At 44.6% G+C, this 17,369-nt stretch overlaps 1 protein-coding gene across 5 annotated transcripts in view; it reads right to left on the bottom strand.

Moving 5' to 3' along the window:
* Positions 1–1,366: 1,366 nt before the first annotated feature.
* Positions 1,367–17,369, bottom strand: part of aplp2 (amyloid beta (A4) precursor-like protein 2) — a 36,490-nt gene continuing 20,487 nt past the window's right edge. Inside the window, exons 4-18 of one of the 5 annotated variants that reach the window (XM_048265602.1) lie at positions 14,595–14,707; positions 13,427–13,644; positions 13,001–13,242; positions 12,490–12,657; positions 11,365–11,498; positions 11,177–11,251; positions 10,847–11,005; positions 10,135–10,263; positions 8,858–8,957; positions 7,698–7,871; positions 6,807–6,842; positions 5,423–5,508; positions 4,240–4,317; positions 3,303–3,458; positions 1,367–3,190 (exon numbers count right to left, since the gene is read on the bottom strand). In XM_048265602.1, coding sequence (XP_048121559.1) covers positions 3,089–3,190; positions 3,303–3,458; positions 4,240–4,317; positions 5,423–5,508; positions 6,807–6,842; positions 7,698–7,871; positions 8,858–8,957; positions 10,135–10,263; positions 10,847–11,005; positions 11,177–11,251; positions 11,365–11,498; positions 12,490–12,657; positions 13,001–13,242; positions 13,427–13,644; positions 14,595–14,707 — 1,970 coding nt within the window. In that variant the 3' untranslated portion in view covers positions 1,367–3,088. The remainder of the gene's footprint in view (positions 3,191–3,302; positions 3,459–4,239; positions 4,318–5,422; positions 5,509–6,806; positions 6,843–7,697; positions 7,872–8,857; positions 8,958–10,134; positions 10,264–10,846; positions 11,006–11,176; positions 11,252–11,364; positions 11,499–12,489; positions 12,658–13,000; positions 13,243–13,426; positions 13,645–14,594; positions 14,708–17,369) is intronic. The other 4 variants (XM_048265604.1, XM_048265603.1, XM_048265606.1 and 1 more) reach the window with 4 other exon arrangements.

Genomic DNA, 17,369 nt, shown 5'->3' with positions numbered 1-17,369 from the left:
TTTGTAAAATGTTTCTTTGAGACTAACAAGATAGTTAGTGTTACAGTGGTATTGTTGGCACGCGCTTTGAACTACCGGTCTCGCTGATGACCAATGGGAAAAAATCCGCCATTTCTCTTTAGCCAATCGAAAAAATGCAGACAGACACTGCCCAATTAGAACATCAAGGATCTGGTAGATTTTGCAAGTGGTTCTTGTCATTTAAAACTGCTATAAAGAAAAAAAATAGTCCTACAGAAATATGAAGGAACCATTTAGTCTGGCTACATGAATCCTTCTGGTCATTTGCAGACATTTGGAATTTTTATTTTCCTCTTTCACAAAGTATACCTGAATATAGGCTACATTATGAATAAATAAATCTTTGTCATGACACAACATGTTCTGAATAGCCTATTTATAGAACATATTAAAACAAAATAAATTCAGACATTTAGACAGTGTGCCTACAGCCAAACCACAGCCGTGGATATACCCCAAACCCATTCTCACCCGTTTTCACCAGAACTCAAAGCTGACAGATTGTCAATGCTGTTCTCAGATTTGTAATATTAAACAAATGTTCACCAATAATCCACCTTTTGCTGTAATTTAGCTTTCAGTCCTTTAACATTCTTGTCATTTTTTGAATAGGCCTATCAGTCAGCAGTTCAACCCACATCTTTCTGCAACGATAGACTAATAGGGCATGCATTTTGTTACTCTATGCTGAAGATCTGAATGTTTAAAATCTGGTGATTGAAGAGGGCTGGTTCCTGAAGGACAGGCTATTCACAGCTTTGAAGCATGCTTCAGCTTTAGGCCTACCGAAGGATAGCATTTAGGCTGATCAACTGTAGAGGATGGCATTTTTAAAGACTATTCATTATTGGTTGCACTCCAATTGCTCATTTTTACTAGTGTCAGTGTCTGTCTCCTATAGGCTATGTATTTCTCTGCCATTTTGTTTTTTTACAATCATTCTAGCATCTTATAATTATACTTGCCTCTAATCTCACTGCATTCTCCTTGCAGCCTTCACCAAACTACAGGCTAATGTAGGTCTAGTTGTAATATCACCGTCTGCTTTTTTCTGGTCCTGCCTGGATCCAGTTTACCCTCTCTCCAGCCCATGGGTGGTTATGGGTCTAAGACTATGACATGTTCAGTTCCATGGGAGTCTGATGCATCAAAGAGAGTTTCCCCAGAGTCAATGGAAATACTTTTCAACATAAGGTGACCATTTACAGGATATAATACTAACATATAATCATACATAATGGCTGCCAAAAATGTGTGTTCTGGGTTGGAGGTCAGAAGAATATGGAGAGTGATATAATGATGCTCTCTGGAACTGGCAGAAAAATGAATACAAGTCACTCCTAAATGGAAGTAGTGAGTTTATTTATGTGTTTCCCCCTGCAACCAAATCAATTTCAACTGGAGTCCACCTATTTCTCAACTGATGTATTCCCCTTGGATTAGTTGTTGTCACTCCTCAAGCCAATCAACCATCAAACAGGCAATTACAAGATTCAAGATTGAAGCCATTTTGGGTGCATAGTGAGACAGTCACATACAGAGATACTGTCACAGGAAGAGAAAAAAAAATAGAAAAAAAGAACAAACTTAAAAATATATATAATTTCATATAAGAACAATGCACACCACAGGTTGTCCTCCATAAAACTCATGATTGCAACATCAACTATACAGGCATACAAAGACATTACTAGGAGAGGAAAAAAATTATTGAACTCTTTCTGTGCATCCTTGAACTGCATAAATACACACACTTGAAATTATCCAGAACAATCAGTAAAGCTCTGATCTTGTCCAGGCCTCCAGCTTCATCTTTTTGGGGTGCATTTAGGTTGACTACAAAATGTAAAACATGAAATGTCACTTTGTGAAAAACGTTTATATCCAATTTACGTTGTAGGCATTTCTTCATTTGGATGGGGCAAATTACACAGTCTCCGTCCTCACCTACAGATAGCATTGTTGAGAAAGCAATAGGGAGTCACCAGTAACTCCAGCAAACATCTAACAAGCAAATGTTGTATATACACTTGACATTTAGGTACATGTGTGCATGCATGTATGTTTATGGAATAATACCATACCAAAATAAAAATTCATGTCCCATTAGGGGAAAAGACTAGTTGGTTGGTATATTTGCACAAAGGTTTGTTCTAATTTATCTCAGAAGGACACATTGTCTGGCTGTGAGTTTGTGACATGAGGAGTGATCCCTACTCATAAAGTTGAAAATAATAAAACGGCACTAGTCAACATGGAAGACTGGAGGCCTGAACCCTTATGCATAAACCTCTCATGGCTTTTCACCTTCACAACCCACGTGACCATCTCTTAGGTCACACCACTTGAAATCAGTACCTCAGCCAGCACATTAGCTCTGCAAAACAAGAACCGTGTTGAAGAAAACACCTACTTTTTCATATATATTTATATATGTATAGACAGACAGATAGATAGATTTGTTTATAATAATAAAAAACAAAGTAAATGAATTCAGTGATTTTCTTATCATATTTTCTCATTTCTTTCACTATACATTTAGGTCGGTACAAAGAATCTTCATATACAAGCAATCTATCGAAAAGGAAAAAGACCTTCTGAATGAGTTGACCATCAGCGGGACATCTGAGGAGTTTTTACAGAGAACAGGCAATGTCTTGCTGTTGATTGTTTCTCATTTAGTAATATTTCACTATTTCAAATCGGTTTAGTCTGATTTGCATTTTTACAAATGAGAGAAAAACATTTAAAACAAGATAGCAACGGATCTAACTCTGATATTTGTGTGTAATTACAGAGAATTTTGCAGAATCACATTTTCAAAAAATTAAAATCTCAGATACAGCGGCTTTAAAAAGATAAAAGTAAAATAGTAAAACATAGCTCAATGATACAACAGTAGAAGTAGTAGCATTATCTAAGAATTGTTTTTAAATGGACCAGAATAGTCATTTCTGATGCATGAAATGATTTTGAACAAGAGCAGTTTTGTTATTGGTCAGTAGTATGTTCCCCTCTCCACAGCCTTACTCCTCCCCATCTACACAGTGCCACATGTTCTCCCATACTAAATCTGCATCTGCTCCAGGTATTTGTAGGTTGGGTTTTCGTACCCATGGTTCTGCATCTTGCTGAGGTGACGCTCCTCAGGAGTGAGCATAGGATCAACCTACAAGAGTCAAGGACGAATAATGGCATTCAGAATTTCTCACTTTACTAATATTGTATAGCCATCAACCGATTGTAATTTCCTGCCTTTCCAGCAATGATTCTTGGCTTACCTCCACAATGCCGTGGCTGATGGTGCCATACTGTCTCTTCCTTAGCAGAACCAGGCTGATCACAATCACAGTTGCTATGGCCACTGCGATAACAAGCAGGCCAATGAGAGCACTGCTCCCAAAGCTGAAGTCTTCCCCAAGAGGACGGAAGGTTTCCTATTATAGGAGTCAAAAAAAATACTGTGAGATGAAGAAAATACACAATTGAGCTATCTTTGTCATGGATGAACTAATTATTTAAGAAGGCTCTGAGGCCGGTCTTGATAAAAATATTTAAAACTGACAGATGCCATCACAATGCATATTTTTCCAAGAAAAGGGAACATAAAAGTTTCATCTCTTAATTTCTGCCAAAATTGAACTATATCCCATAATACTCCACAACATAAAGTTCAAGGTTTATTATATAAACACAGCTGACACTTTACACATGCATGAGAGACGACATGGATAAAGTTTAGCATGCAGCAATCTTTGGTTTGATATGGAGGACATCCTTGACTATTCAATCTTAAACCTTACAATGATACAGTATACTGAAAATATGATATGATATGTTGCCAGGCAAGACATTCTGACATGCCAGTCTTTTGACACACAAAGGTTCTTAGTAAACAAACATTTGTCGAACACACATACAGAGGAAATGAGCTCACAATCAAATACATCCACATAACAGACAAGGAAAACACACACAAAATACATTCATATCAACACTCACATACACATGCAGTGAAAAGGCAGTCAGACAGTTGAACCAAGACAGAAAACTTCACTGTGGTAATGAGGTTGCAAGTTGCTGTCTCGTCTGCTCAAGCCATGACTGACCCACAGCGTCAGCAGAGGACACAGGCAGGATTCCCCCCCATTAGTTCCTGCTAAAAAACAAAGCTGTCTGCAGTTCCCCAGAGAGATCACTGGGGGGCACTGTACTCACCATCTCATCATCATGCATAACGCTGATTTTCTCTGCACTGTAAATCACTTCTTTAACATCCAGAGTCTCATCAATCACCTGTCGACACAGACAGGGCAGGCCAAGTTAAACTCGTCAAAATAAGTGAATGTGCGTTTGTGTATTTATGTGTGTGTGTGTGTGAGAGAGATGTGTGTTGGCAGTGGTGTTGTTGACATCAAAATTGTCACTTTTCTCCCCTTTGATTAGGTTACATGTCCAGAAAATGCAATACGAGGTTGTAACAGATGTTAACTCTTGTGAATTACAGAGAGAGAAAGAGAGAGGGAAGGAGACTATTGGAAATGTTTACATTTTTTTTCTCCTTTCTCACTGGAGGTCTGAAATGGATTGTTTGCATCACAGAGTTACTGAAACACTTACATACTAAGGTATGAAATATCTTCCAAGACTAAAAATAAGTGATGTACAAAAAGAACTGTGATAAGGATGGCAAAACCATCAGACATGGGTGATAACATTCATTTGAATCTTGCCACACATTTTACTGCACAGGATTCAGCTTTTAGCAGCTCTGATGTTCTACCAATGTTCTCTATGTGACTTGACAAGGGAAATGTCGACATGCTGATAAAAAATAGCTTGCAGCAACAACACACATACATACAAATACACACCTTCATATATACACACAGACACACTCACAGCACTGTGATCATGCAAATTACCAGTCATTTGCCCATCATTCAACACCCTTGACAAGCATTACATTCGAGCACAGAAACATGCAATGGCTGCTGGCTTTCCAAAACAAGATCACAGAAATGGTGATTCCAGTGAACACAGCAGTTATTACGGGGCCCATGGCTCCAGTAATCACATAACTCATTAAAAGCTTAACATACATGGGGACAGGAGGTCCTCTTACAGCCAAGATGAAGATAAATTGTTTGAATGTGATTGAACAAGCACACTATGCCGGTTATTTTGTTCCCCTAAAAGTGTGCCTTGCAGTGGTTTCATCAGAGTTGGATGCCAGATTAGTGTTTCGTTTTAATGACTTGGCCAGTTCTCAGATGCAGGAATGGGATGGGTGCCGGATTAAGAGGGCACCCCTGAGGTAAGATGGGCCGGCGTGCCTGACCAGCAGTGTGTAGCCGAGGCAATGACGGGCAGGCAGGTGGACAGGGAAAGGCACACTCACCACTTTGTCGCTGCCCTTGCTGCCCTTGCTGTTGATGATTCTCTCCTCTGCGCCGATCAGCCCGTTTATCCCAGACATTCCAGAGCCTGCGGGGGATCAACAGAACTTAGTCACACACACACACACACATCCACACACACACACACAAACGGAACTCTTGGACTGCAAACACTCAAGCGGAGGTGCAAATGACATCCTCTGTACTTACATGTGAATGTGTGTGCTGTACACACACAAACCTTATATAACAGTCTCATTTAACTGAACAAACAAGCAAACATTTAACACCTCTATTGTTTCTTTTTGTTTGCCCTAATTGACATGAACCAGTCAGGTTGAGGCCTTCATTCATAAAGTAGGGTCCAGTAATATGTCCAAATCAGAGGTCCAGGCCACAGTCCTCCAGTACCAAGCCTTGCAGAAGGGTAAACCCAGGAACACCCTCTATGACTCATCCCAGTGTTCTTGGATCTGTGCATGAATTTTCTTACCAATATTATGCAATGGGTTGTGATGTTACAGTACATTGCTATTTATCAGGGGAACTTTTCCTGATCATCCTGTGAGTCACAGTGAACAATAGATGCTACAGTTTGGATCGATACAGAAACTCCAACAAATTACAATCAATAATGGGAAAAAAAAAATAAAAAAATAAATAAATAAAAAAAATCACACTTGGTGACCACAGATTTACAATTCACCATAAAAGAAAAACGTGGTCTTGACAAAGCTTCCCAACTAACATCGATACAAACGCTCATAATACATTTTTCCAAGGAGAAAAAGGTAAGTCTAAGTGACAATCTATGGATGGGGTTTCCATGAATGTCCACTCACACGAGCTAAACCAGGAGAAGTCAAATGATTGTGTTTCAGCACGGCAGGAGCAAATTGGACCAGCTTAAACTTGGCTGCAGGTCAGTGAAATTGTGCAGCCCTCCAACAGGGTTTGCTCATTTAAAGGAGTCCTAACTGGTAGGGAAGCAGGGTAGGAACGGGGGGAGTCATAATTAGATAAAACAGTGTAAAAATGAAGTGTGAAGCTGAGGACAGCAGCCTGGAAAGCAACCCTCAGGCCTATCCAGAGTGCACTGAGCTGTATATCTATCCATGAGCCAGCAGTCTACTGCACTTTTTTTTCTCTCATCACATACAATAAAAACGAACCCCCAGCCCTGATGAATGACTGTACGAATGAGTGGGCACGTGAGGCATCACAGATGGCTAACTAGACAAAACATGGGAGGAAGGAGAGCAGAGAGGGGATGAGGAGTTGATGACACCACAACACAAAAAGGAGCCATTTTGGGAGCTGGTGAGAGGCACAGAGGCGACAAACAGAACGGGAGGAGAAAAGAAGAGAAGCAGCAAAGCCACCAACCTTTCTTGAAGGCACGAGGGGGGTCAGACAGATCACCTAGGCATTGAGAGTGAGCAAACGAAGAGATAAAAATGGGGGAAGAAGAGAAAAGAAAAGAGGGAGAGAGAGAGAAAGAAACTCAGGTGAGCAGAGAAAAGGCAGATTTGTCAAGCTGTGCCAAATGACTGAAGATAAGTCCTGTAGCACAGCTTCCGGAAAACAAAAAGGTAAAAAGAGAACCCAAAAAGACGAGGGTTGAATCTCAATATGGGCCTGCTGGAATCAAAGTGCTTTCCTGCACTAATGTGTTTGTTTCACGCCTTCTTGGTTTTTCCACTTGTCATTAACACTGAGAGCAGGCTGAGAAAATGGAGGAGTACTGCACTGTGAGGGCAATTTTCGGCTCCAGTTTGGCACCAGAGCCTGGGGTCTTGTGATTTTAGTCGAAACTTCGATGTTGGGTTGAAGGCAAGGCCACTGGGACTCATGCTAGCACCGATAAGAACAGGCCCGTGGCTCCTTTCGACACACCAACAGATCTCGGTACACTTAGTGCCGCTCTTAGCAAACATTACAGCTACTGGCTCTCTCTGCTCCCAGCTCTACCATTACCTGACTTGTCCTTAGAGACCCAGTAGTTCCTCCACACTACCAAAGGAGGGCAACTGCCAAGGCTACAGGCAAAACACACACTTAAGAGGCTTTTTGAAGCAAAATGATGCTCAGAAATATGATGGATTGTTTTCTCAACTGTCCATGTGTAAGTGAAATGTGCTGTTAGTACTATGCTGTGGACCAACTACATAAAAATGGATGTTCATGAACCTCTGCTGTCTTTTTTAAAAGTAGCTTTGGGATCCTTCAAAACAGTGCATATTTTGGGTGATCCCCAGCTTGAGAACAACTACTCACCCTCTGGCTCAGGGTGGGACCCCAGAGAGTTGACTTGGAAGGGTCGGAAGGGTTTGCCATCAAAGGTGGGGACCTCCACACTCTCCTCTGATGACATGGTGACATCTGGCTGAGACTCGGAGATGGAAGACAGGAACTGGTCCATGTCAGCCTTCTGCTCTTGAAGCAGTTCATCTAGGGGTCCAGAAAACAGAGAGAGAGAGAGAGAGAGAGACAGAGACAGAGACAGAGACAGAGACAGAGACAGAGACAGAGACAGAGAGAGAGAGGTAAGAAATGTTTCATGAGCAGACTTCAAAATACTCCACTTCCAGCAGTAAGAAATATAAAATTATCCAATTATAAGAAATGAGTTATATACATCTTTCTCCCCAATACCCTTTCATAATCTGGCAAAATATCAAGTCAAACAACACACTCACACCGTATATACGAAATGTACTACTACTATTCACCCAATTTAAAAAACTCTACATAATTCTCTCCCTGTCTCTCTCTCTCTGTGGGGGTATGAAATAGGCATGACCCAGTTCTGTCACAGCCTCCACTTCTCTTTAATCTCGAGTTCCCGCAACCTCACAGGTTCCTTTCAGAACTGAATAAAAAGCGAGATGGAGCGGGAGCGGGAAACGAGCGACTGTGGAGATGTTTGGGCAGCCAGCCCCCTCTCGCACGCACCTCCGGCTCCAGACAGACAAACAGGCAGAGACTGGCTGGGACTGCTGTTGCAGTGCAGCTTGTTCTTCGTTTAATTGCCCGAGCTGCTGTGTGCTGGGGCTCTGTGCTGGTGGGCTGAACAGATCTCATGTTGAGACACGCGCACAGTGCCAGGCTGCCTTTACCCTCATATGGGCGAGGAAGGGAGGGAGGGGGGGCATGATTTGATCTCCACCTGCAGCTCTACTAATTGGTTCATAGGAACAGCAGTGGAGTTGTAGATATTAATAATCAAATGATGTCCTCAGTCCATAAATGGGTGTAAAAAGAAAATGGCGTAGCCCACTTTTTCTTGCTCCCAGCGAGCTGTGACTGGAGCAATGAAACTTAACTGATACAATATTTTATATTCAGAACAGAACAGAATTTTCATCTAGTGGCGTCATAGTACTCATTATTTTCCTGAAATTCATTAAGCCTTCAGGATCATCATCAACACCTACCGATTTCATCCTGGATCTCATCTGCGACGTAGGGCACTTTGTAAAGCAGTGACAGGCTCTGGTTCATTCTCTCCTCGATCACACGCAGATGTGTCATCACCTTGGGAAAACACAAGTGGATGGAGAGATCAATTCACTTTGTAGGCTATAATACAATGCAGAAAGACAACCGCAAGGCCCAATAAAAGCAACCCTAAGGAATAGCTAGAAATGAAATTTCATTATCTGTAAAATGACAGCATTATGTACTGTAACTCCTTTAAGCCGCATCATCCATTTAATACCCTATTCCAAACTAAACCCAGAAAAAAGGAGGAACTACAAATCTAGTCTGGATTCTGGTGCATTAGAAAAATCTATTTAAAAAAACAAAAACAAATCACACCCTGCTATGCACTGCTTATCACATGAATGTAGTTTCTTAAAGCCAGCAACAGATGGCAATAATATGCCTTTCCAAAAAACAGAAGGGTGGTACCACCCAACACACACACACACACACACACACACACACACACACAGAGCGAGAGAGAGAGACAGAGAGAGAGGGAAAGAGAGGCACACAACTCACACCATGCAATTTGTTTCTTTTCAGTTACCGTCCGTCAGAGAGAACAGCCTAGATTTTTGTATACAGTGTTAATGTACCCAAGCACAGCAAACTGGAGGATGTAATCTTAATCTAAAACCAAATAAACAGGAACATCCCTAATGAATGTCACAAAGCATAATGAGATAAGCCATGGAAATTTGTTCCCATGGCTTCGCACAGACATTCAAATTCCCTCCCTCTCCAACAATCTCTCTCTGCGTTAGCGTGCTCATCTCAGTCTCTGCACCTTTGTTTTGTACCATCACGAGGTGATTGATCTGTCAGATTAGCTGAGAGTGACGCCGAGCTAGTGTACCAAGGGATCAGAGTCAAGAGGCCATCCAATCAAATCTCTAACACTGGTGCTCAGCAGCGTTACACAAGACCTGTGCTACACTAATCTGCAGCTCAGGGTTTCTGCATGCTTCTTGTCTAGTCATGCTAGCCCACCCACAGCTTCTGGGCTAACTGCGCTGTACTTTGCTCCTGGCGCTGCGCGTGGTTTATACAGTCATTGGATCCCACACACTCAGTTCAGTCAGCACTCAACTGCAAATAGAATTTTCACACTCAACTCTGTTGTTTTTGATCTGGCAAACTTGCTAAGAATTTGGGCTTCGTCCCCTGCAGTAATGAGAACTAATCTTTAGTGTGTGGGGGGGTGCGTGTTACTATGTGGACTTACCTGGGACTTCATCTGGGCAGCCTTCTCTGGGTCCACAGCCAGGACGTGCTGGTAATGGCGGATGGTGTGCTGGCGATCCTTATTCTCTGCACGCACATACCTCTTCAGCGCCTGCAGGATGCGGTGGGGCTGTGAGGGGAGGGAGAGGGGGGGTAGAGGAGGGTTACATGGCCATACTTTGCAGGCAGGACAGGTTGGGCTGAGCGGATCAGTTAAAAAAAAATTACATGAGGGGGGATTATGAAAAACTGATTTTCCAAAGTGCCTGAGGGGGGACTACAGTCGCAGCTCAATTCATCATGCTGATTCGTTTTAAACATCCCCTCCAGACCGGGCACCTTTCTAGGATTCACTGCTACAAATACTGATCTGGGCCCTGAATATGCAAGCACACTGCAATATCCAAAATGAAGATCACTGCAGCGCAGACACAAAGAATCAAATTACCGAAAATATAAATAATGACATTTTATGCTCACTCTACTAATTTAACCATGTTAACAACGATGTGAATGCAACAATGAAAAAACAAGCAAGCATATTTTATGATGGCAACCAAGCCATCTTAAGTGCTTACTCATCAAATTAGGCTTTCAGTTCTCCCTGTCCTTTGTTTGAAAATCAATAACATAAGTTAGGCTTCACAAACAAAAGTCCAAAAACTAAGCACATCCTGCTAAGTGAATGCGTCAAGCCAGGCCCCAGGCTCTACCTTGGGTGGGTCTGCCTGCAGGGCGGCCAGGTAGTTCTCCAGGGCCAGGCGGCGGCGGTCATTCAGCATGGCCTCCACCCGCGCCAAGTGCGTCTCCACCAGCTGCTGCTTCTCACTGGCGGCCTCCTCCTCCAGGGACTCCACCATCTTCTGGAAGTGCTGCACAGCACACAGGAACGGCACGCGTGTAAGAGGGCCAAGGAGGAGAGATGGGAAGGTTCTTTTTAGTCAGTGATTAACAATGATGGCTCCTTATGCTTAAGGAATCAGACAGGGATGATGAGGTGGGGTCGCTTTGTTTGCTATTGGAGGGGCCTGACTGTGACTCACCTGGACCAGTGTCTGCCGGTCACCTTTGGGCAGGTTCTTAGCCTGGCGCTCGGCCTCCTCCCACTCTTTCCTCACCTGAGCAGAGACAGACAGAGAGAGAGAGAGAGAGAGAGAAGATGTGACTGACCACCCACTGGGAGCACTGGGATGGTTTCCCCTCTCCTGTGGTGCGTCTCCGGGGCACTCACCCTCTCCATGCGGTTGCGGTGGCGGATCTCCAGCTGCTCCTTGGCCTTCTGGAAGAGGCTGTGCTCCCTGTTGTCGGCTGGGGTCTCGAAGTACACATCCACATCATCGGTAGGCTGAGGTGTGGTGGGAGTAACTGCAAACACACACACACACACACACACACACACGCAAAAGTGCAATGATGAGTGAAAGAGCTCACAGCTAACAGACAGGTGACTAAAAGCATAAACACAGAAGGCCAGCAGACGGACAAAGACAGGAGGTAAAGCAGCAAGGTAGCAGTGTCTCTGACACAAAGTGTCTCCTCTGACTAACAGAGAGAAGGACTGACAGATGAAAGAGGGGACTCAAACAAGATGCCTGACTCTCCAAGGCAAAGGGGTAATGTGAGAAGAGATTGTTTTCTAGTTGCTCTGCAAGCTTAGCAGTTTAGAGGCAACAATGATCCACTCAGATAGGCAGCCAGATGACATTCACAGCCCACACAGAGGACACACACAGGGCTAGCTAAGGAACAGCTCTTCAGTTCAGACTCAAAAATCCTGCTGATCAAACTGCATCTGCATCTTAACACCACTTCCTTCCAGAAGCATCTTCAACCTTTAAGGATCTTTAGCAGACACAGTAGGCACAACAGGACTCACATAGGACAGTGCAGGTAAAGGGGAAACTGAACATGGAAGCAAGCAGACAGAGACAAGGGGTCCTTAGGCCAGGAAAACGTGTGTGTGTGTGTGTGTGTGTGTGTGTGTGTGTGAGAGAGAGAGCAGTGCAAGTTGAACACAGTAAGGTGTGATTGTTAGTCCAGACTCTTGTGAGAGGTAAAGGAAAGAGAAGAAGGAATATCTTTAGGAGATGTGTGATCTACAGAGATGTGTGCTCCTCTTCTTCAGATCTCGCTTTCTCTAGTCATGTACATAAGCAGACATAAGCATGGTGGGAGGAGAGAGAGGGTCATATTCAGAAAGAGAGGGATAGAGAGGTAGAGAGAGAATGGGTGTGAGTTTGGCAGCGATGTAACCCCGGCGAATGCACATGGAGACACCGCTGCCAAACATGCACCCCATGTGTGTGAGGATAGAGGAGCGTGTCAGAAATCTGGCCTCCCATTCCATCCAACTTACTCAGGCGCTTGCACACGGCCATGCAGTACTCCTCGGAGTCGAAATTGTTGCGGTTGCCGGCGCAGCCTCCATAGATGAAGCGCACGCACTTCCTCTGGCGCATGTCGAAGGCCCAGCGCGGCATGGAGGCACGGCAGGGGCCAGTCTCCGCTTCCAGAGAGCACACGGCTGCCAGAGGACAGCAGTTAGAGCCTCCCACCAGAGGGGGCAGCACTCAAGACGGCCATTTCAAAAAACACTACAGGCTAGGGGTTGGAGCCAAGATGACTCAAATATGACCGATGATGACTGACTAAGGCTAAATCTGGTTCATTCTTAAGCCTTTTAATATTTTATGTTACTACATTTGATGCCTGGTTAATTGCCTGGTAGTGAAAAATATATCAATCATAGTAATGGCTATTCTCAAAAAAAAAAAAAAAAAAGATGTCTGAAGAAATCTGGTGCTTGCTCTTGACCCATATCATATATATCAAAATAATTTAAAAAAAAAGCAACCCACTGTACTTACCCTTAACATCCTCCAGAGTTTTATCATCATCATCATCTTCAATCTCGTCATCATCATCTTCGTCATCATCGTCGGGGCTCTCAGCAGACTTGTCTTTCTTGTCTTGCTTCTCCATGCTGTCACGGTCCTCCTCCTCATCTTCATAAACGTAGTGGTAGTCATCATCATCATCATCATCCTCCTCCTCTTCCTCATCGGCAGTGTCCTCCTTCTGTGTGGGTTGCTCATTGGCTGGGGCCTCACTGCAGGACAAAGAGAGGAGAGGAGGGGGGAGGGAGGAGTGATTTTAGGATGATGGCCATGACTCGGGTTACGCTACTGTGTGTGATGAAATGGAAGAGCAGCTATCACAGGGCAGCAACCAGATGGCCCCGTAATTTATCATACGTACACACCAGATGTTAGCTGACACACACACACACACACCTCTCCTCAATGGGCTCATCATTCTCAGGTTCGGGCTCCTCCACCTCCATGTCCTCTTCATCCTCGTCGCCCTCTACCTCAGCGGGCAGGGCGGGCGGTGCGGGCTCCTCGGGCCGGCTGGAGGGGCAGCACACGTACTCGGTCCCGTGGAACTTGTCGATGCCACAGGGCAGCAGCATGCCGTAGCTGTGCAGCACCATGCTACTCTTGATGCAGGCCTGGGGAAGAGAGGGAGAGAGGGAGCGAGAGAACGAGGGAACGAGAGAGGAGAGGGAACGAGAGAGGAGAGGGAACCACAGGGAGACGGATGTTAAGAGTGAGGAATGAGACCGCAGATTAAAACAGACAGATACATACATCTCCTTCAGAACTTCCACCATCTCCACTAATTCTGCAGGAGCAGTGAGTCAACTTCATTGTATGCGAATAGAGGCTCCTGACTGGGTGTGTGATTCACTGCTGTTGACTGGCTCACATAATGTGGACACAGGGATGGAGTGGCATAGACAATGGCGAAAGCATGGCTAAACCCATGAAATAGTCTCACGATTCAATGAGGTAGCTTAGGTCCTCTCTTTCCTGAGCACTGTGTGGTTGTAGCGTACACAAAAGGAGGCCATATGCAGCACAGTAAGTTGTACCGAGGGAACCGGGCCAAAAGCGTAGCAGTTGCTGTGTGTCGAGTGTGCGCGTGTGCATTGTGTGTGTTTGGTACGCTGTGGCCTGAAAGGTGGGACGGGCCTGGGGATTAGTGGCATTACGGCTAATCTGACTACAGCCTGCAATGTGACAGCTTCCATGGCCACAGGCAGAGAGGGAGAAAGAGAGAGAGGGAGGGAGAGAGAAAGAGAGAGAAAACAGATAACAGTGGCCGTGAAGGGAAGTGGACTCTAGTGAATGGATGGTTCCACTCACCCAGCGCTACACCCATCCTTATCCTACCCACTTTGTTACAGCAGCTATTTAACAGTCTGTTGTGAAACATCTGCTGTCTAGTCTGATGTAAGAGCACAATGCAATCTAAAAGTGGTCAGAGAAAAACAGTGGTCTGAAAACCACTAAGATTTCCTCATGTTGGAACATTCCATTTGGAGCGCGCTCCCCTAATCCGTTGTGTTTGGTCTGTGAGTCAGTGTGTTTACCCAGTGGGTTGTGGTCAGTAGCTCACCTCCTTGGCCACTCCGTGCCACTGCTGGTGGCTGACGCACATGTCCATGCGCTCTTTGTGGAAGAACTTGCACTTCTCAGGGACCAGGAGGACATCACTCACAAAGTCCCCCACTACAAGACAATGAACAGAGAGGACACGGTTTCAGAAACAGCACAAACAAACAAACAAACACACACACACACACACACACACACACACACACAGAATTAAGGCTCTGCTGTAGATGTGGACACCCCACCCCATCCTAAAAAGAGAATATTTAATGACACAAGGCAAAAACCTGACATCATTTATAATTCATGGCCATCTGATACTTTGATCTTTCTTACAGCAGTATTACAAAGTGGGCGAGTGACACTTGCATAGCTGGACATGTCCCAGAGATCCCGGCACACAGCCACACTCCGAGCTCACAGTGACCAGACCTGCAAAAAACGCCAGGAATATGAGATATGGCTGTTGATCCACCCAGCATATGGTGCTGGTGTCACCAGAGGTCAGCCATGGACCTCTCCGGACACGCAGTCCGAGTGGAGAGCCACTGCGCCGTCCGCAGGGAGGCTGCAGGGAGATGACATGTGCAATGGAGGTACAAAAGATGGCTCTCTAACTGCTTATTTAGCTGCCTACCACAAAGCTTACCTCAGGCCACTCTGGCATGAAGCAAAAGAAAAAGACCAGGAGGAAAAGGCGAGAGAGACTGAAAGAGCGAGCGAGAGAGAGAGAGAGAGAGAGAGAGAGAGAGAGAGAGAGAGAGAGAGAGAGAGCAGTGTTCTGGAAAATGAGAGGGTTTGGAGAAAAAGAAGGGAGTTGCAAATAGCACAGCAGACAGCTGCCTGTTTCGTCCTCCACAAAAAAAAAGCACATTGCACAAGCACACACACACTCTAGACAATCCAGAGAAATAGGGGTCAGCACAACAACAATGTCACTGTCCGTTTCTTACAAGGACAAAAATCAGACTTAGTCACCATTACTTTTACTATTTAGAAATCCTATTTTCAGACAAATCCATCACATGGATAGTACTTCTTATGACAATACTACTCATGTGAACTGAAGACCACACTGGAGGGGCAGAATAAGACCACGCCTTCAAATACAACTGACCGAACCTGTGAGAGGGAGAGAGTCTCGCTCCAGCCTCCTCCTTTTTTATTTCACCCTGTCTGTCCTCTCTGGTGCAGGCGCACAAACACCATTGTGTGCTCAAGCTCCTTATGGTCTTATTCTGTTTAGGGCCGGTTAGGATTGGTGTCAGGAGTCGTCCTAGAAGACAGGTGGGCAGGTTGACAGGTGATCCAGTGACATCTGGCTGTGTAGCGCGCTCCCTCTTCTCCCTCGTCATCTCTGCCTGTTAGCCACACAGCTGAATGTGGATCTGAACTCCTCCTCCATCCACAGCACTTCCTCTGCCCCTCTTCCATCACTACCAGTATCTCAGCCATCAATCTGTGGGGATTGTCGCAGCATGGCCCACTGCAGTCATGAGGCTGTGCAGATGGGAGCGCGTCCTTCCCCTGGGGTCCAGCGGCCCCACACTGGGGGATTGGGGGGAGAGATTAGCACTTAGCAGCCAAGCGGCGGGGCAGGTGGGCTCCCACTGAGCCTCCAGCCCACGGCCGAGGGATCAATCACTGGCCAACGGCAAGAGAGATGAGTCACTCAATAAATCTCATTAGATTTTACTGCACACTTCATAAACGGAACACTTTACATAGTGACCCATTTTTCGCTGTATGATTTCTTTAACGCTCTCTTGCTCCAGGCATTAACTGATTGTAACTTTTTACACGGCCATGTGGTCAGGCACCTGCTCAAACAAGACTGACCAGGCCATGCCTGAATCCTCAAGTAGATTTGGGTCTTCAACACACTTTCCTCAAAACAACTGATATTGATTACACAAATCTCAAGAGAAAGACAATAGCCCTTCATGTGAGCAGACTGAAGCTTCACTGGGAACGGGGTCATGATTGGCTTTTGCGGTTCATTTGACCAGCTTCAAATAATTTGACCTGTGGTCACTTATTCTTAGCAAGCTGCGCTTTCTCCATCATCAGCTGCCTACATCAGCACTTCACCTTCCTCAGTCCCCATGACATGATCACTTTGAACCTCAATGAAGAATCAAAACTAACAGCCAGAAACAAACATGGCACACAACAAAATAAGCTGAAATAAATCCTCATATCTGCAACCTATTTTAGAAACAAGAGGGTAATGACAGTGGGGAATATGCAGTAATTCTGCTTAATTACGAGGAGAAAGAGAGAGAGGGGGGGCTGTAGTGCTCTAATTAAATAAGAGAGCTTGATTATGAATGATCTTTATCATCACAGATAACAGGCCTAACCAGGACCACAGGGCACAAAGAGCTGCAGATGCACTGTGCCCGAGGAAGACATTGCACTGCACCAGTGACATTTCAGCAGCTTTTTTTTTTACGTGCAGGACCTCTAATGGTTTATAGCAGGAAAGCCCAAACAAATACAATTGTAAAACCCATCATAGCGTACCTCAGACCCTAAATGTAAAAACATCTGTGAAATGCTAAATCTAAAACTCTGTTAAGTACAGAGAGAACACAAAAGTGGTCTGTGGTTCTGACAGTCTATCAATCAAAACCAGTCCAACAACTCTACCCGAACAGTGGAATCAGCAATTTGCAATACCTATTCAGCTCTCCCTTCCTCCTCACTCCAAAACCTAAGCTAAAAAATTGAAAAAGAAAGAAAAGAAAAAAAAAAAAAAAAAAAAAAAAAAAGCACC

The sequence above is a fragment of the Alosa alosa genome, chromosome 15 (genome assembly GCF_017589495.1).
Source record: "Alosa alosa isolate M-15738 ecotype Scorff River chromosome 15, AALO_Geno_1.1, whole genome shotgun sequence".
Lineage (NCBI taxonomy): Eukaryota > Metazoa > Chordata > Actinopteri > Clupeiformes > Clupeidae > Alosa > Alosa alosa.
Note: the sequence above shows the minus strand (reverse complement) of the source record. Positions and strands in the feature narration are given on the sequence as shown.